The sequence below is a fragment of the Xenopus laevis genome, chromosome 1L (genome assembly GCF_017654675.1).
Source record: "Xenopus laevis strain J_2021 chromosome 1L, Xenopus_laevis_v10.1, whole genome shotgun sequence".
Taxonomy (NCBI): Eukaryota; Metazoa; Chordata; class Amphibia; order Anura; family Pipidae; genus Xenopus; species Xenopus laevis.
In genome coordinates, this window is record NC_054371.1 from 101,859,377 (window position 1) to 101,880,791 (window position 21,415).

The 21,415-nt window shown below is 40.1% G+C and overlaps 1 protein-coding gene across 3 annotated transcripts in view; it reads left to right on the forward strand.

The window, feature by feature from the left end:
- The first annotated feature begins 638 nt into the window (after positions 1–638).
- b4galt1.1.L (UDP-Gal:betaGlcNAc beta 1,4- galactosyltransferase, polypeptide 1, gene 1 L homeolog) overlaps positions 639–21,415 on the forward strand; it is a 58,166-nt gene continuing 37,389 nt past the window's right edge. The window contains exons 1-2 of one of the 3 annotated variants that reach the window (XM_018254167.2): positions 639–1,490; positions 1,638–1,918. In XM_018254167.2, the coding sequence (XP_018109656.1) occupies positions 1,642–1,918 (277 nt within the window). In that variant the 5' untranslated portion in view covers positions 639–1,490; positions 1,638–1,641. The remainder of the gene's footprint in view (positions 1,491–1,637; positions 1,919–21,415) is intronic. The other 2 variants (XM_018254156.2, XM_018254164.2) reach the window with 2 other exon arrangements.

Here is a 21,415-nt window from a genome sequence, read left to right on the forward strand (position 1 = left end):
CACCAGACGGATGCGCTGCATTGATTTTAAAGCGGTTTTAAAGAAGAAACTTTTGTGGGTGTAATATTAACTATTTATTAAAATTGTTTAAACGCTTTCACACGTTGCTTTATTCTACCCACTAAGGATACGAGAAGATTAGAGGTGAACCCAGCGCCGATCCGCGCCTTTATGCCGCCTGAGGCGGCCTTCCGTTGCCGCCCCGACCCCTCCTCACGGCGCTCACATTTTCTGCGCAGGAGGGGGTCGGGGCGCTGCACGACGCTAGTGCAGAGAGCGCGTTTGCGCTCTCTGCACTAGAAGAGCCGAATTTCCGGGTTGAAAACCGGAAATTCGGCTCTTAGTTACCAGGAGCGGCATTTTTGCCGCCCCTGGTAACCAGGGGGGCGCTGCCGCCTGAGGCGAGTGTCTCAACTCGCCTCATTGGTGGAGCGCCCCTGGGTGAACCAAAACTCTTACCTGTCTCAAAGCCTGACTTTAACTTACTTCTTGTAAGTATGATCACCTGCCAAACTCACTAGGAACCGGATTGTGGGCTCTTGTTCAACTACAGCTAGAAACCACGGGTAGGTTTGCCACCTTTTCCTAAATGTACTACCGGCTGGTGGGGGGCAGAAACAAAAAGGGGCGGGCGTGATGGCAAAAGGGGTGGGCCATGACACAAAAGTGGGCGGTACCGCGGAGATTTCAGGACGGATTTCAGTTAAGTTTTACAGGGAATTGGGGGCTGGCCGAGGGGTCTTTTTAAGGGTATTACAAATTTACCGTCAGCTACATTGCCGGTAAATTTGTAATACCAGCCCCAGCCTTGGCAGGTGTTTTACCGGCTAGGCCGTCAACCCTAACCATGTGTGCAATTTTAATCACATAATACCCTCTGTTTTTAGGGGATTGTATTTCACAGAATAAATATAGCTCAAGGTGGCACGCAACAAAATTTAGGTGTGAATTAGCACTTAAAAAAGTGTATGCGAACATTCCATTCATAAGTACTACACTATATTATTTTTCTTTTTTCCCCCCTCAATGGCTTATTGCCTTTGAGATATACAGCAATCTCTCTTTAAAAAGCGTTATCTTGGTAGTCAGCTGCTTGGGGTCTAGCATAGACCTGCCTTTTGTTACAACCTCCTCCCCTTAATTGCGACACTCCGTATGTTACGTCATACAGATTTCTTCCCCTAAACGTTTATAGAATGCGCGTATCCTGTAACATGGGCAGGAAGCGAGTGTCCCGTTAGGGCGGCACTGGTGGTGCAAATAAGACGCACATCGTTGATAGAGCTAGTTTTTTTTCCCTGGGACTCAACATGTTGCTATGCTTTTAAACTTACCAAAGAACAGCTTCTCTGGAAAGAACCCTTATGTGAGTGCCAGAGTAAGTTCGCAACTCGTGCGCTCTGAAGTGGTTAAATAGTGATGAAACGCTACAAGCTGTCACGGTTTATCGCTTACACACGTTATTTGCAATGTGCGAATTGACGGTTCAGGTAACCGTGAATTTAACTTTCCAGCTGAGCGTTCTGTTTGCATAGGTGTCTGCAGAGTCGCATATATTCCTGTTGCTTGTGTCCATTGTGCGCTTTACGCATTAAAAGGGCGAGCGTTTATGATTGTTTTCTCTTGTTCCTTTCCAGCACAATGAAACAACCGCTATTGCCAGTATCCGCTGTTACGTCCGCCCTGCCCGGTGCGTCTCTACAGAAAGCCTGTAAGTTCCTGGTGGTCTTCTGCTCCCTTCACCTCAGCGTTACTATGCTCTACTACTTGTCCGGCGCCGATTCCAGCATCTTCCAGTACTTTTCGATAAACCAACAGCAGCAGACACCAACCGCAATTTACTCTACTTACAGTACCCCGCTAACAACTACTATCGCCAAAGAACTTCCCGACTGCCCGGAGAGCTCTCCTCTGCTACGTAAGTGCCGAGTATTGGCATAGCTCATTTCTTTCTCTTCCAAGATAATCACCAGAGTACGTTGGTTTGTGTTGGCTGCTATGTGCAAAGTGATGGTTTGGGGGTCGCTGTACTCACGGCGTCTTTGGAGGAGGTCCCTGACTGCCGCACCATTTGCTCAGTTCTTGTAATGGGATTCCTAACCTCCCCATCTCATCTCATCTCTCATTTCCAAAAATTGAATTTGTGATTATGGTGTTTACAGAATCCACCATTTTACAGCTCTGTACAATGATTAGAGAAGAAATCATGCAGTATGATAGAAACAAAACCGAAAATAAAGAGTAGTTGCTAACCTTTAATTGGCTAATTTAGTAGATTACAAAATGCAAGCTTTTGGGACCATCTTAAAGGAAAAGTAACATTAAAAAATGAAAGCGTTTTTAAGTAATACAAATATAATGCAGTGTTGTCCTGCACTGGTAAAACTGCTGTGTTTGCTTCAGAAACACTACTATTGTTTATATAAACAAGCTGCTGTGTAGCAATGGGGGCAGCTATTCAAAGGAGAAAAGGCTCAGGTTACACAGCAGATAGCAGATAAACTCGGTAGAACATAATGGTGTTATCTGTTATCTGCTATTTAATCTGTGCTGTTTGATATTGCCATCACTGTTAATCTTTCGTATAACCAACAGAGGGCACTGTGTGATATTGCAGTCACTGTTATTTTTCCATATAACCAACAGATGGCGCTGTGTGATATTGCAGTCACTGTTATTCTTTCATATAACCAACAGAGGGTGCTGTGTGATATTGCAGTCACTGTTATTCTTTCATATAACCAACAGAGGGCGCACTGTTATTCTTTCATATAACCAACAGAGGGTGCTGTGTGATATTGCAGTCACTGTTATTCTTTAATATAACCAACAGAGGGCGCACTGTTATTCTTTCATACAACCAACAGATGGCGCTGTGTGATATTGCAGTCACTGTTAATCTTTCATATAACCAACAGAGGGCGCACTGTTATTCTTTCATACAACCAACAGATGGCGCTGTGTGATATTGCAGTCACTGTTATTCTTTCATATAACCAACAGATGGCGCTGTGTGATATTGCAGTCACTGTTATTCTTTCATATAACCAACAGAGGGCGCACTGTTATTCTTTCATATAACCAACAGAGGGCATTGTGGGATATTGCAGTCTCTCCCCAAGTGTACTGTTGTTATAGGAATGATTAAAAGTGACTGCGATCTCAGCGGGTCGGGTACCGCTGACCTGAGTATAAGCCGAGGTAGACTTTTTCAGCACATTTTGGATGCTGAAAAACTCGGCTTATACTCTGGTATATACGGTAGGTCCCTGTTTCAGGCATGCATTGCAAAATACAAGCTTTTGTGATTGCTCAGATCCCTGTATCAGGCATGCCTGAAGCAAGGATTTAAGTAGTCCTGAAAGTTTGCATTCTGTAATCTATTTATGAAGATTCTCCTTTATCCAGGTCATGATATACAGTATCTAGTAGAATTAAGTCAAAGGCAACTGGACGTTTACAGTTTTTTCTTAAAAAATGTTTCTCCACTCATCCAAGGGGCTTCTGAGTTGAACTGAAGAAGCCACTCGGATTAGTGGTGAAATGTTTTCAAGAAAAACTCTTGGGGGTTATTTATTAAAGTCCTAATGCCAAAAACCCGAAAAAATAGTTTTTTTTACTATAAAATTAAAATGTTTAGTGGAAAAAAAACCCTAAAATTTTTCGAGATTTATTATACCCAAGGATGGAAAAAGTCAAATCAGAAAATCGGACCCTACCAAGGTTGTATATAAGTCAATGGGAGGTGTGTCCATATCCTATTAGTAATTTTACCAGATTTAGAATTAGCCAGATTTTTTGGCAAAAATTCAGGCTTTTTGGGAAAAAGCCCCAAAAAAACCCAAGTGATTTCATGTTTGTCCCCGATCCAGTTAAATCGTTCTTTTTCAATAATAAATAAGATCCAATCATGGATTCTAGTTTGGTCTGATTTTTTTTATTAAAATAATCAGAAAAATTTAGATTTTGATAAATAAGGCCCTAAATGTCCAATTGCCTTTGACTTAATTCTACTAGATATTGTACTTTACTCTATGTTTTCTGGTTTTGATCTATGGCTAAGACAGTACAAAATGTTGCTACTAAAACAAAACAATTATAAAACTTGGAGACATAGGATCTTGCAGGTGATACCGTCTAATTTTATGACAGATATCCCATGGCTTATATATGCAGGCCCGGATTTGTGGCAAAGCCACAAAGGCCTGGGCCCAGGGCGGCAAAATGTGAGGGGCAGCATGCCGCATCATAATGAGCACCGGGGAGCCGCAGCGATCTAGCGCATGTGTGACTATGCGCGCTCGTTTTCGCACTTGTGGGGGGCGGTGCGCGCCAAAGTTGGCAGGCTCTAGGACCTGGCGGTCTAGGAACGCCATACAAGGAAATCCGGGCCTGTATATGTGCCGAGAAAAGCCGATTTGTTTTCTGCCTTCTGCTTGTGTATGCATGTGCACTGAAAGATACAGATTAGCCTGTTAACATAAACAAAGAGGAGATTTTGGCAAAGAAGCGCTAAGAATATGGGAGCATGAGGCATTTTCTCCATCTCTTTTTACATAGGTGGAGAAGAGGCCAATATGCTTCCTGTTCTGAATGCACTGACAGACATGGGTTCAGCATTTCAGCAGACTTGCTGTATTTTCACTTCTCAATCAACTCTGTGTGTTCCATGTCCTTCAGTGCATTCAGGAAAGGGAGTGACTCAACCTTTTCAGAAATGCAGATGGAGAAATTGCCTTGTTTGCCCACAGCTTAAAGAAGTGGTCTCCAGTGACTTGTGAGCAACATGTTGCTCACCAACCCCTTGTGGCAACCAGTGGCCTCAAAGCAGCTTTTATTTGCAAAAAACATGTTTATGGCAAACAGAGCCTCCAGTATGCTGCCAGTCAACAAAATAGGGATGTACTGAATCCCAGGTTCGGTATTCGGCTAAGATTTGGCCTTTTTCAGCAGGATTCGGATTCGCCCGAATCCAAGCGCCTGGCTAAACTGAATCCGAATCCAAAAATTCACGTGGCTTTTCGTCACAAAATCAAGGAAGTCAGAAAATTTTAACTGTGCTGTTCTTTTCGCCTCATTTCCCTAATTTACACATGCAAATTAGGCTTCTACTTCGGTTCGGCATTCAGACGAATTTTTCACAAAGGATTCGAGATTTGTCCTAATCCTAAATTAGTGGATTCAGCACATCCCTACAACTAAGGGCTACAAAAAAGCCAATCATATCCTTTATTTGGCACCCCCAGGAACTCTTGTCATGCTTGTGTTTCTCCCCAACTCTTTTTACATTTGCATGTGGCTCATAAGGTAAAAAGGTTGGGACCCCCTGACCCCTGCTCATACATGTTTTTTATGACTAAATTTGCTCTGCTCACAGGGTGGAAGACTTTGGATTGGCTTCTCTCTTCAAAACAATTCATGTACCATTAACCTCAGATAGCTGCTAAGTACAGGAAACTGCTGAATTTTTAAACGAAAAGCTTCCATAAAAGCTTTTAAAGGTTCTGCAAGTTATTTGAAAAATAGTCATTGTTATGGAAGCTGGCTTCTTTAAAGGAGAATTCAACTGTAAAGTAAAAAAAAACCCTACCCCACATAGACCCCCCCTCCATCTACCGCCCAGCCTAGCTGCTACCCCGGGCAAATGCCCCTAACTCTTTACTTACCCCTCAGTGCAGATTCTGTCCAGCTGAGTTCACGACAGCCATCTTCTTCTCTTCAGGAAAGTAAGTGCCGCATGCGCAGTTTGAGCAATTTTCTGTTTCGCAAAAACTGCGCATGCGTCGAAAGTCACGGAATCTCACTCCAAAGATTACCAAAGAGCCGGAAGATGGTTGCCGTGAACTCCGCTGGACAGAATAAAAATAATATAAAGTTAACTTATATATAAAATATTGACTTGCTAAATGTGTGCAAAATCATAACGCGAGAGGTAACAAATTACATCTTACTAGATCTTTAGACATCAATTGAGGATGAATGCTGCATTTTAAACGTTCCCTGCTTTGATGTGGCTGTATGCATATTTTATACCTAATGCAGAAATTCAAATGAGCTCCAGAATTGGAATTTCGAATGCAAATCACCGCAATGTATTGTTTTCTCTAGAACTCTAATGTAGAAGCGGCTTCTTACTAAATTGTATTTGCACGCAGTAAACAAATACTTAAAAATAATTAGCATATAGCCATGTACATATTGTGACTCAACTGCAAGTTTTGTATGCTAACGATCCTGAGTTTTTATAGATTTTAACCTACAATATGTCACTACATTACTATGTGGTAATGTGTCCATGTATAACTTTAAAGTAATTTGTAATTGCAAAATGGATTGAAAGCATTGTGCAAAGGAAAAAGTACCAAGCTATGTGAAACTGCTTTTGAGCTTTTACTGTGAATATTTTAATTAAATTATATTCCATTATAATAAAAAGAAAACAACTTCATTAAAATATCTATCTATATCTATCTATCTATCTATCTATCTATCTATCTATCTATCTATCTATCTATCTATCTATCTATCTATCTATCTATCTATCATCTATCTATCTATATAACTAGCTTAAACATTAGAAACCATATTCCAGTGGGTATATTTATCAAAGAGTGAAGTTAGAGGTCACCACAGTCCTCTAGACTGAAATTCTGCCACTCTCTGTTCAATTCTGTGGGATTTTTAAAAGAGTATTTATCAATGGGTAAAAATGAAAGTTCATCCTTTGTTAAATATGCCTTTCAAAATCCCATAGAAATGAACGGAGAGTGGTGGAATTTCACTCTAGACGACTGTGATGATCTCTACCTTTACTCTTTGATAAATATACCATCGTATAACATCGTAACAGCATGGATACATTTGTAAAAGGTAACTAATATGTGGAGTACCATTTCCTCGTTATTGTACTTGGTAACAGGGATGGTGTTCATGACCAGAGGTATGCAGAGGTAAGCAGCTGAGCACATCATTGATGGCAGATAAGTCAATGCTTTTCAATTGGAAATGTCAACTTCGTTGAAGGGCTTAGCTTCCTACATATATTTAGAGCATGCATAATTTTTAGATCATGTGTGTTTTGATCAAAAATGATGATCAAAGCCCAGCAATCATACAATTGAGGGAGCATCACAGTCTTCTTAATCTTTCTACCATATCTAGTCAGCCATGTCTGTATATAATAGCTTCCTTTTATATTATTTTATCCTTTTGTTTATATTGTGCTGACACACGCTTCAGAGATAAATAGAGCTTATACTTAATTCATATCCGTCCCTGACCCCGTGATTATTATAAGCTTCGGCCCCTCTGAATCTATCAGGAGCAAATTAACTTTCCTGTTTGTTATTTTTAGAGTGTGAGAGGAAACCAGTGTAACCAGGGAAACACCCCAGTCATGGGCAGAACATAAAAACTGGTTGCTAATAGCGCCCTGACTGATTCTGAACCTGGGACCCAAGCACTGCATGACAGCCTGCAAGGGGATATCAGGAGACCTATAGCCTTTGTTTTACATTTTTGAATACATTGGAACTTAAATACAATTTATTTGTGTTTGAAAGTTCTTTAAACCAATAAAACAGAAATACTTGATGCATTTTAAAGCTGGACAGGTGCATAGTAAATACATTTAGTATAATGATGCAAATCAGTGATAAGCACAAATGTCTGTAATGCAATTTCTTTTTGAAGAGCTTCAGATGTAGAGACTCATTTTTTATTATGTGGAGACTTGACCTGTGTGTGTGTGTGTGTATATATGTGTGTGTAAGCTGGTTGCTGTTGTTAATTTACAGGCCTGGATTTGTGGAAAGGCCACCTAGGCCCGGGCCTAGGGCGGCAGGATTTTAGGGGGGCGGCATGCTTCCCAACCACACCTACAATGGTTCAAAAACACTGGGGATGCGCTGGAGATACAACCATTTTTTAAATTTCCCATGCGCCAATCCCCATTGCTCTTGTCCGCCTGGAGGGGACAGGGGCGACGAACCGCAGTGGGCCTAGGGGTGCCCACTATGTAAATCCGGCCCTGTTAATTTAGTGTGATAACATAACAATGCCAAAGTGTAAGCATGGCTAAAATAGTTACCCATAATTGAAGCTTTTGCAATATAAAACATTACTGCATTTTCTGACAGTTTGGAACTGTGGATACCTTTAGAAAGTACATGACATAACAGAAATTGTACTTAGCTATACAACATTTTTTCATGTTTTTATTATACTCCGCATTTCACATTCGTTTTCTAGCACAAACAGAAAATCATATCATATTTGATTGTTATGTCTCTTTATTTAAAGCAAAAAAGGGACGTACATATGCTAAGTGGACGAAACTAAAACAAAGAAGTGAAAGCACAGAAGCAATGTTTGAAGTGTTAGACCTCAAAAACCATCTGGTGTGCTGTTAGGGAAATGTGGTATATGGCTGCGATAAAAGAGCTGTGTTTATTTGAAAGAATAATTATTTGATCATTTCCTATGTGCTGATGAGCACTATTCCTCCATTTATTTTCAAAAATACAGAGTTCGGCAGCAGGGTTGGCTGTCATTAACTATATACCATTGAGTATATAGAGTAGGTCCAGTGTGCATGTTCTTGTTTGGCAAGTATATCCATGGAGCCTGGGACCAGTAGTAATGTTCACCAAACATTGCAGAAACCAACCTTGCTGTGCAGCTTTGCATTTTAGCATCAGATTTTTGCTTGATACAAAAACTGTTAGGTAAAGTTAAAATTGTGCGGATTGGTTCTTTTACTATGACGATAATTAGATAAACTATGGTGTATTTTTATGCAAGATATAATGACTTAATTTACACTTCTGTATATACGTAAGTGTAAAACTTTTGAAACTCACCATACTAAGGTTACATGAAAACTTGCCTCATGGTACTTTCACTGTGTCATTTTGGTATATAATGGTATATTAGCGATATATAATGCATAATATTTTAATAAGATTATCTTATCAAAAAAAAATAATATATATATATATTATATTGTTTTATGCATTCCTTCTCTATCTGTGTTTAGTTTTTATTACTAGCAAAAATGACTTTTTGTTGAATAAGTGTGCTAGTTGTAAATACAGTATATATACTAGGGATGCCCCGAATCCAGGATTTGATTCGGAATTTGGTTCGGGGTTGGGCCAGGATTTGTCTTTTTTCAGCAGGATTCGGCCTAATCCTTCTGTCTTCCGCACCGAATCGGAATCCTAATTTGCATATGCAAATTAGGGTCGGGAGGGAAATTGTGTGACTTTTTGTCACAAAACAAGGAAGTAAAAAATGTTTTCCCCATTCCCACCCCTAATTTGCATATGCAAATTAGGATTCGGTTCGGCCAAATCTTTAGCAAAGTATTCAAGGGTTCAGTTGAATCCAAAATAGTGGATTCGGTGCATCCTTAATATATACAGGTGTGAAATATGTATTCTTTTGCTGATTGTCATGTTAATATTGGAATTTACATGTTTTTATTTCTCTCTGTGAATTTATATTTCTTAATCTCCTCTTTGGCCAATTTGCATTGCTGTTTATTTTATTATGTTCTTTAGTAGTGTATTGGTATTTGAGCCTTGTAATGTATTTTACCCAATGGCAAATACACAAAAGTAAGATTGGGAGCACCTACCATCAGTAAGAGAAACAAATAATGGTGTGCAGGGTCAAGTGAAATACACGTGCATCAAAAAAAGGGAAGAAAAAAAAATCAAAGCCATTGACAAAGCTCGCATAGGTCAAGCGAAATGAGCATCAGGCCATATTCTTTTAGATTGATATGGCAGGGCCTCAGAATTCTTGCTAAAAATGGTCTCTATTCAACCTCGTTAATCTGGGAGGGAAATCAAAGGCATTGTGGGCCAGCTCTGGGTAGTCGTGAGAATGCCTATATAGGCACTGCAGTTATACTTAATGGGTTACTTATGTGGAAATCGATCAGGCCCTGAGCAGTACCTAACCCTCTATTGTTAATGTATAAGCTATTTCAGTGCTGTCCAAGTTCTGTGGTACCGAGGGCCAAAATTTTACTGGCCTATGTGGAGGAGGGCCGATAATGGAAGTCAGTGTTGGCCACTCCCCCTTTTAAACCACACCCACTGTAAACCACACCCATATCACCACAAGAACTTTTAAGATCGTATCCACATTAATGGTGGTAGCACACCAAAAAACCAAATGGTTGGTGCTCACTGCAGGGAAATCCCTCATCACTCAAATGTGAGAAATTGAAGTCATGTTAAAAACATTCCCTTAAATCCATATGCCTCATCCTCCCCTGTGGATAATACAACAACCCCCCAACACATGATTAAACAACTTAGGGGCCCTTAACAACAATTTCCAAATGCTAAACCCCAAGAACAAACTCCTAACAGGCTTACATCCCACAGGTAGGGTAGGGCAAGCAGCACTGGGCAAGCAGAGAATGGCACACACAGGGAGGCAGGGCCTGGCCAAGGTATTTTTGCACCCTAGGCAAGGGCTTCAATCAGTGCCCCCCACCCAGTCCTGCATTACCATTTCCCACCTTACCAGTCATATAGTCCCCTGTACCTGTGCCAGCACCTATCATATTGCCTCCATTTGTACCTATGCCAATGGCAGTCAATCCCTGAGATTGCCCCAGGCCCCAATCTGTACCTGTGCCATCATAAAACAAAACATCCATCATATTTTTACCCCCAATCTGTACCTAAGCCAGCGGCAACCAAAAGAATCCATCATATTGCATCTGTTCCAGCAGTAGCCAAAAATCCATCATATTGCCCTCAAAAATCCGTGTACCTGTGCCAGCAGCCACCATATTGCCCCATGTACCTGAGCCAGCAGCAGCCAATCCCTTATATTGCCCACAATCTGTACCTGTGCCAGCACCAGCCAAAAAATCCACACTATTGCCTCCATATATGTACTTGTGCCAGCAGCAGCCAAATATCCATCATATCATTTGTTTACCTGTGCAAGTAGCAGCCAAGATATTGCCCACAAATATGTACCTGTGCCAGCAGCTGCCAAAAGGGAGCTGGGAGTGATTCTGTCTGGAACAGGAGGTTTATAAAGTTGAAAAACTATTAAAGGCCAAGCAAACCAGGGTTTAAAAAAGAAAGAAAGGAAATTCCCCTTAAAAGTGTGCCCCGCCCATGATTGCCCCCTAGGTGGGCACCTACTCTGCCTGCCCCTAGTTCCAGCCCTGCAGGGAGGGAAGGCAGAACAGAGCAGGAGACGAGGAAAGCTCTCAGTCTAATATGTACCACACACAGTGACACAGTGCTGGTGCCCCATTAGCATTTTGTATAAAGTGTGAACAGGTGAACAATGTGGGCAGTTTCAGTCTGGGTCTCAGGTGGAACAGTACAGGATTTTAGGATATAAACAATAGAGGTGTCACAAGTGTTGCTTGAGAGCCTGAAGATCATTGCCATCCATTACTCTCTTTTGGCCTTTTCCCTTGCTTACAGAGAGATTTCTCAGGATTATCTTAATTTTTTAATGTTATGTACTGTAGATGAATAAATCCCCAAATTCTTTGCACGTTTACATTGAAACCCCCTAATTTTGTAGGCAATAATGTATACTAAATGGTGCTGATTTTACTTTTGGGTGTAAATTAATATTGTCTTCAAATATGCCCCCTTTATTGGAACTCCCCAGAGATGTTCTCTGGTCCCTGTCCCTGTTTCAAATGAATAATGGGCATGTCCTAACAGTCCCTGCAAGAAGCACAACTGATGGGGGACAGACAATCACAGACCTGCAGTCACACAAGCAACAACAGACTTTGGTTCCCTATCAGGTCAGCCTAGCTGCAGTTTGGTTCCTACCGTGCAGTGTGCGGAGTGCTCCTGGCTTCAGTCACAGCCTGGGAAAGGAGGCAGCAGGAAGTGGAACAGATGAGCGGGACTAGTAGGGTTTTTGCAGAAATTTTCAATAAAGTTACCAGATACATAACTTTTTAAAGTACATTCCTTCTATATCTAAAATAGTTTAATGCACTGGCACATTCTTGTCTTTTTACATAACATGTCTCCTTTAAGTCATCAGTAGTGAACTACATATAAATACTGATTAATATGAGCTTTTTTTTGTAAAATTAGCACACAGTTAAGACTGGTACTTCAATCATTCATATGTGTTGGCCTAGAAGTAAATAACTACTTTCACCTAGTAGAGTTCACTTTCTTCTCTTGACAGATAATTAATTTTTCATACTCCACACTCCCCCAATAATTCCCTCTGCATTCTTGCCTTCTAAAAGAGAATTGTTCTAATTATGATAGTAGATAGATATGTAGAAAACTACCCCTTGCAGTTTTTCCACTGGGCATTTACCAGTGATGTATAAAAACTGAAAGCCTGGGTGGGGGTTAAAATAAATAAATTATGGTGATGCTGATAATGGGAAGAGTTCCTGACTGCATATGCATAATTTTCCACACAGATGTACGGATCCATTTTTGTATCTAGATGTGTGTATTGATGCATGTTTGCGGAAAACTGCTTTAACTTTCATTGTGTGGTTTAATATTCAGGAACCAATATATATAAGGTAAGAACAATCCTTCTACACCTTTTTAAGTTTTCATGGAGCATTATCCTTCAAACAAGAAGTTATGACAGAATGTGTTTTCAAAAATAGATTATGAAAGTTTGTTTTTAAACAAAAGACTAACATATTTGCACTGGCTTATTTTACTCTAACATTGTTGACCTAAGTGCTGAAATTCATGGTTAATGGTCCACAGTTCACTGGCAAAAGATATAGACTAAGCAATACCAAAGAGGGATGAAATTCCTTTGGCTGCCTAATATATAGGCACTACAATACTAAACAGGGAATTAACAGCTCAAAGCAATAGTAGAAACAAAATGATTAACTTGCCTTGACATAGATGTTAATACTACTTTTCTAAAGGTATCTAGCAATGAGCGTGCAGTTACACTGACATCCAGTTTGTTTCACTGCAAAGTTGCATCATATTTCCACCAGTGACCAATCTTCAGAGCCCATAGCCAAATGAAAAGATAAAGCTTGAGGGTATCTTATGAAGTGTCGGACTGGCCCACCGGGATACCAGGACAACTCCCAGTGGGCCCAGGTGTTAGTGGGCCCTCTTGCTTCTAACCATTAGCCTATTTCATGATCCTTACCTATTCCTTTATGGGGAAAAATGCTTAATAATGGAAAAATATAGTAAGTAGATATAAAAGACTGGAAGAATATGAGGTTAGGAGAGCAGGAATAATAGTTTGGAAAGTGGACCCACAGGTTTTCTGATGGGCCCATGGTCTAAGGTTTTCTGCTGGGCCCCTGGCATCCCAGTCCGACACTGACCATATGAGGTGGTCCAATCCATTACACTACAAGTTACTGCATGTCTAATTGCAGAACTGGTCTCTGTAACAACGTAGGGGTCATTATAAACCCCTAAGGCACAATTGCAAAAGCCCTATTCAGGGCAGCACGTGCCTGCCTCATAGATCTCGCTTATAATGCTGCTTTCTGTACTGAGTACTGCATCAGAAATCCAGTACAGAGAGCAGCATCAGGAGGCACCTGCCATAAAGGGGTTGTTTGGCTTTAAATTAACTTTAGTATGATGTAGAGAGTGATATTCTGAGACAATTTGCAGTTGGTTGTTATTACTTATTTTTTTGGCTTTTGAGTTATTTAGCTTTTTATTCTGCAGCTCTCCAGTTTGCAATTTCAAAAGTCTGGTTTCTAGAGTCCAAATAACCCTAGCAACCATGCATTGATTTGAATAAAAGACTTGAATTGAATAGGGTAAGTGACACACATTTGAAAGCTGGAAAGAGTCAGAAGAAGGCAGCAAATAATTCAAAAACTATAAAAAAAAAAATAAACAATGAAGACCAATTGAAAAGTTGCTTATAATGAGCCATTCAATAACATACTAAAAGTTAATTTAAAGGTGAATCACCCCTTTAAGACAATTGGTAAGGACAGGGCCCCAATGTGGGCTGTTCTTCCTGACAGTCCCCTTACTCCTCTGAATAATACGCATGGTAAGGCATGGGAGGAAGGATGCCTACATGCCTCCCCCTGCCACTAGTTAATATAAAGCCAGTGGGCTACTCTACAGCTTTCTTTAATTTATAAAGAAAGCTGTATTAAGGTGCTGAGAGAAATACATGTCTTTATTTTTGTTTTCACTGTTGCTGGAAGACAATGGGTGTCTCCATCTCACTGCAGGGACTCGCAGATATGCAATATGTTATAGTTGTTGGATTTCTTATACAAAAAGATGTTCATTTATGGCATATGCTAGATATGAAGTGTGTGAGATCACACCTTTAAGTTACATCCAACTGGAAGCCTATCCTTTACATAAATCCAGAGGTGGGTGAAGTGTTTGGATGTTTTTCATGCATACTTTTAGTCCATTTACCATGCAACAAACACCATCCTCTGTAAAGAATAGGCATCATGCTAGGAGAACTGTAGACTATTAACCTTTAATTTGAGCACTAAAGTCAACAATGTTAGTGTAAAATAATCCAGTGCAAATATGTTAGTCTATTGTTTAAAAACAAGGTTTCATCATGTATTTTTGCAATGAAAACATTCTGTCATAACTTCTTGTTTGAAGGGTAATGCACCATGAAAAATTAAAACGGTGGAGAGAGATTGTTATTACATTGGTTCCTGGTTATGAAACCACACAATGAAATTTAAAGCAGTTTTCCACAAACATGCATCAATGCACACATCTAGATACAATAATGGGTCTGTGCACCTGTGTGGAAAATTGTGCACGTGCAACCAGGAACTCCTCTGATTAGCATCATCACCACCTTCATTTATTTATTTTACACACATTTTAACCCCCAACAAAGAATTCTTACGTCACTGGTATATACCACCTGTTTCAATCTTTCACCTCAACTGATGACAACTCTTAATACACCTGCAGTGTAAACCACACCCAAACGGGTATCTCTTTGCTGGTCTGGTTGAAAATATGAGAATTTGGGAAACTTAATTTTTTGTGTATATCAAGCTATGGCCCCAACTCTGGTTTTTGTTTTTAAATTCTTTCTTTTCCCAAAGTTTCATGTCATAAAGGACTAGTACTGATGAGTGTTCTTACCTGTGCAGTCTATTCATTCAAGGGGCAACATGACGCGTTCCACCAGTGTTCAGTGCTTACATGGAAAAAAGGCAAAGTTGTACTCACTGTTAAACTATTTTAAACCATTAAGTAGGGGTTCCATGAAAGTTTGGCCACAAAAGTCATACAGACAAAGACAAAAGTTCATCTGCACTCATTATCAATATGCTAAAGAAATTAATATATTTTGTGCATTAAGCTACCAAAAAAATCCCCCCCCTTTAAACAAAGCAGGGATTTTTGACATAGTTGGCCTGCTTGAATATACTGTAATATCTGGACAAAGTCAACCCTGGTTTAAAATTCCCAAATGGTTGCCTTTTTTATTGACCGCCATTGGGATCACCTGACTTAAGCCAGGAATGAAGGGAGCTATAACATGGCGCTGGCCACTAGTCCTGTATAAACTATACCAAAAAGAGAAAGTTGTGCTCACCACTAAACAATTTAAACCCTTTAAGTGCCACCCAACGTAGAATCTACGTTCTGTGGGAATGACACTTGAAATGCCACAGAGCGTAGATTCTATGTTCTGCAGCATTTCAGGGTTAGGGAACGGAGGAGCGGCTTTTCAAGCCGCTTGCTCCGTTCCTTTTCGTTTCCCCAGCCCCCAGGCAACGAGCAGGGGCTGGGAACGAGTGGCCCCGATCGCCCAGGGGCCCCAAGGCAGCAGCAGGCACGTGCAATATATGTGCCCTGCTGCTGCCTGCACTTTCAGAACGGAGGAGCGACTTGTAAAGTCACTCGCTCCGTTCTTAGTGCTATCCTCGGGTTCTCCAGCCCCTAGGCAACGAGCCTAGGTGAAGAACAGGGGCCCCTAGGCAGCAGCAGGCACGTGAAATCTATGTGCTCTGCTGCTGCCTGCACTCTGTGAACAGAGGAGCGGCTTGTAAAGCTGCTCGCGCTGTTCAGACTCATTCCCCAGCCCCCAGGCAACAAGCCTAGGCAGGGAATGAGTGGCCCCTGAGGCTCTATAGCCCAGGGGCCCCAAAGGCAGCAGCAGCACGTGCAATGGACATGCTATGCTGCTGCCTGCACTTCCTGGCCGCTAAGCTCCGCCCCTTTTACCGGATCATCAGAAGAGGATGGTGCCATCTCTGCCTGCAGCTCTCCTGGACGATCTGGACCCTACTACACCCAGGTTAGTGCCCATCCACACACACAAACACACACTTATTTTCCCATTACACACTTACATTCACACTTACACACAATCACATACATTTTTGGGGGATCATGGGGGTCACACACATTCACAGCACCCCCACACGCTTGCACACGCACACAACATGCAATTGGTCAGTTGTACATACACATACACACTTACACTATGTTGTGTCTTTGTTTTTTTTTGTTTTTATCGCATCGTCTGTTTTTTTTGCCTGAAAAAAGTTTCATTGCCATTGCGAATAGCGTATTTGCTAATTGCACTGCGCAATACCTTTTGTATGTTATTTTGGTGGTTATACTGCAATTTTGGTGATTTTTGTGCATTTTTAGCCATTTTATTGCATGTTTAGCCATTTTATTACATTTTCAGCTTTGCGAAGGTGTTGTTCCCCTATTTCTGTCTGTAAAACCTATTTGGCCATGCTAAAATATTCAACCATTGATTCTGACTGCTGATTACAGTAGGCGGAAAAAAAAAAAGCATTGATTTTTGCGGTTTTGTTGGATTTTAGTGATTTTATACCATTTCGCTTTGTTCTTTGTTACTTCATTTTGACCATGAAAATTTTGTCTGCTATATAACCATTTGGAGGTCTCTGTGTGCAAAATAGTTTGGTAAATCTTTTCATATCAGGCATCAAACTGTTCAGTACACCCCTGGCGTTCATATTTAGGAAGACTTTTGCTGGTACGTTACAAAATGTGGAGTATATAATGGGGTAAAATGCTTGCTTTGTGACTATTTTCAGAAATTCCATAAAAACTATTATGTTTAGCATTGCTTTGCTGTTTGGTAGTTTACAGTAGAAAGATGCAATTACCTGCTTTAGATTCGTCTGAATGTGTACTTTCGGAAAATATATGGTTTTCTAGGGTCTCCATACTGTTAGGGGGTCTTATGGTGCATAATGCACATACCAGGTGCAGATATTTCACCAAAACCGACAATTTTGGGAAAGCCTTGCGACTCAGTAATTTGGAGCAGAAAGGCATGGGTACCCATTTTAGATTCGGTAGAATGTGTCCTTTCCAAAAATATATGGTTTTGGGGGGTAAACGTATATTTCTGTGTTTTTACCCCACAAAAAATGCAGTCAATGTGTTAATTTTTCAGTAGCTGAAGTAAAGTCCTGGACAATTTGGATGTGCTAACTTCATATTGGGGTCTCTAAATGCCAGGTACTTTGGTAAACCTATGCACAATGGGGATCAAACTGTTCAGTGGACCCCTGGCAATCATATTCAGGGTGCTTTTTCTTGGTATCTAATATAGTGTGTGATATGTGGAGCAGCAAAATAAAACCTTTGAAGTGATTTTTCAAAATTTTTATACATTTTTATAAAAACTGCTACGTTCAGACAAGCTTTGATGTTTGGTAGTTAGGAGTAGAGAGGCATAGTTACCCATTTTGGAATCCGCAGAATGTGTACTTTCTAAAAATATATGGTTTTCTGGGGTAAACCTACAGTTTCAGGATTTTGTGGCCTTGGAATCTAAAGTATGCCGTTTTCTGCCTTCTGCTTTCAAAATTCGGTAATATACTGCCGGGAGTTTTTGCTGTACAGATGTCCTAAATTTGGCTAAAACTATACATATCTGGCACGTTCGAGAAACACGAGGCTTTCAAAATCAGTTGGATTTTCATGCGTAAAATGAAATATTTTTCTGGTATAAATGCATATATTGTGAAAAATAGGATTTTTTCATTTTTTTTTTGTATTTAGAGCTATAAATCTTTTTGCAGAGGTGGAAATACATGACAACTCAGGCAGATTTAGAAAGCTCAGTTTCTCCCGAAAAAAACAATATATAGTTTTCCTAGGTAAACTATAGGTTTCCCCTCAGAAAATGCCACTAAAGTGAGAGAGCACAAATGTTTCAAAAACGGCTGGCATTTCGCGTAACCAAAATGTGAAATTCTGCTGGCACTTAAAGGGTTAAACCATTAAGCAGGGGTGCAATTCCCAGCTACAGTGTGGTGATCCCAGTGGTGGCTAATTTGAAAGTTGGGTTATTTTTTTACTGTATTTAATCCCCTTTTCCTTTATGAACAGGATCGTTTTTTCAGAGCTCCCTATCTAGTTATGTGAACAGCAAACATTCCCTTCTTTAACCCTTTAAGTGCCAGCAGAATTTCACCTTTTGGTTACGCGAAATGCCAGCTGTTTTTGAAACATTTTGTGCTCTCTCACTTTAGGGGCATTTTCTGAGGGGAAACCTATAGTTTACCTAGGAAAACTATACATTGTTTTTTTCGGTAGAAACTGAGCTTTCTAAATCTGCCTGAGTTTTCATGTATTTCCACCTGTGCAAAAAAAATTTATAGTGCTAAATACCAAAAAAAAATGAAAAATTACCATTTTTCATTGTATATCAATTTATACCAGAAAAATATTTCATTTTAGGGATGAAAATCCAACTGATTTGGAAAGCCTTATGTCTCTCGAACGTGCCAATACCAGATATGTATAGTTTTAGGGAGATTTAGGATTTCTGTACAGCAAAAATTCCCGGCAGTATATTACCGAATTTTGAAAGCACTAAGGCAGAAAACGGCATACTTTAGATTCCAAGGCAAAAAATCCTGAAACCGTAGGTTTACCCCAGAAAACCATACATTTTTGAAAAGTACACATTCTGCCGATTACAAAATGGGTAACTATGTCTCTCTACTCCCAACTACCAAACATAAAAGCTTGTCTGAAAATAGCGGTTTTTCAAAAAAAAATTCAAAATTCTGAAAAATCATTTCAAAGGTTTTATTTTGCTGCTCCGCATATCCCAAACTATATTAGGTACCAAGAAAAAGCACCTGAAATATGATTGCCAGGGGTCCACTGAACAGTTTGATACCCATTATGCATAGGTTTACCAAAGTATCTGGCATTTAGAGACACCAATATGAAGTTAGCACATCCAAATTGATCAGGACTTTACTTCAGCTACTGAGAAATCAACACATTGACTGCATTTTTTGTGGGGTAAAAACACAGAAATATATGTTTATGGTCATTGTTCATAAGTTTACCAAAGTATCTGGCATTTAGAGGCCCCAAAATGAAGTTAACGCATACAAACAGTCCCGTGGGTAACTTCAGCTAATGAAAGATCAACACATTGACTGCATTTTTGTGGGGTAAAAACACAGAAATATATGTTTACCCCCCAAAACCCATATATTTTTGGAAAGTACACATTCTACCGAATCTAAAATGGGTACCCATGCCTTTATGCTCCAAACTACTGAGTCGCAAGGCTTTCCCAAAATTGTCGGTTTTGGTGAAATATCTGAAAATTGCCTCAAAGCTTCAACTTCCCAGCACCATATCACCCATGTATCGTTACGCACCAAGAAAAAGCACCCTAAATATGATTGCCAGGGTTCCTCCAAACAATTTGGTGGCCATTGTTCATAGGTTTACCAAAGTATCTGGCATTTAGAGGCCTCAAAATGAAGTTAGCGCATACAAATAGTCCTGTGGGTAACTTCATCTAATGAAAAATCAACACATTGACTGCATTTTTGTGGGGTAAAAACACAGAAATATATGTTTACCCCCCAAACCCATATATTTTTGGAAAGTACACATTCTACTGAATCTAAAATGGGTACCCATGCCTTTCTGCTCCAAACTACTGAGTCGCAAGGCTTTCCCAAAGTTGTCGGTTTTGCTGAAATATCTGAATATTGCCTCAAAGCTTCAACTTCCCAGCACCATATCACCCATGTGTCATTACGTACTAAGAAAAAGCACCCTAAATATGATTGCCAGGGTTCCTCTGAACATTTTGGTGGCCATTGTTCATAAGTTTACCAAAGTATCTGGCATTTAGAGGCCCCAAAATGAAGTTAGCGCATACAAACAGTCCCGTGGGTAACTTCATCTAATGAAAAATCAACACATTGACTGCATTTTTGTGGGGTAAAAACACAGAAATATATGTTTACCCCCCAAACCCATATATTTTTGGAAAGTACACATTCTACTGAATCTAAAATGGGTACCCATGCCTTTCTGCTCCAAACTACTGAGTCGCAAGGCTTTCCCAAAGTTGTCGGTTTTGGTGAAATATCTGAAAATTGCCTCAAAGCTTCAAATTCCCAGCACCATATCACCCATGTGTCATTACGTACTAAGAAAAAGCACCCTAAATATGATTGCCAGGGTTCCTCTGAACATTTTGGTGGCCATTTTTCATAAGTTTACCAAAGTATCTGGCATTTAGAGGCCCCAAAATGAAGTTAGCGCATACAAACAGTCCCGTGGGTAACTTCAGCTAATGAAAAATCAACACATTGACTGCATTTTTGTGGGGTAAAAACACAGAAATATATGTTTACCCCCCAAAACCCATATATTTTTGAAAAGTACACATTCTACAGAATCTAAAATGGGTACCCATGCCTTTCTGCTCCAAACTACTGAGTCGCAAGGCTTTGCCACAATTGTCGGTTTTGGTGAAATATCTGAAAATTGCCTCAAAGCTTCAACTTCTCAGCACCATATCACCCATGTATCGTTATGCACCAAGAAAAAGCACCCTAAATATGATTGCCAGGGTTCCTCCGAACAGTTTGGTGGCCATTGTTCATAGGTTTACCAAAGTATCTGGCATTTAGAGGCCCCAAAATGAAGTTAGTGCATACAAATAGTCCTGTGGGTAACTTCAGCTAATGAAAGATCAACACATTGACTGCATTTTTGTGGGTAAAAACACAGAAATATATGTTTACCCCCCAAACCCATACATTTTTGGAAAGTACACATTCTACAGAATCTAAAATGGGTACCCATGCCTTATTGCTCCAAACTACTGTGTCGCCAGGCTTTCCCAAAGTTGTCGGTTTTGGTGAAATATCTGAAAATTGCCTCAAAGCTTCAACTTCCCAGTACCATATCACCCATGTGTCATTACGTACTAAGAAAAAGCACCCTAAATATGATTGCCAGGGTTCCTCTGAACATTTTGGTGGCCATTGTTCATAAGTTTACCAAAGTATCTGGCATTTAGAGGCCCCAAAATGAAGTTAGCGCATACAAACAGTCCCGTGGGTAACTTCAGCTAATGAAAAATCAACACATTGACTGCATTTTTGTGGGGT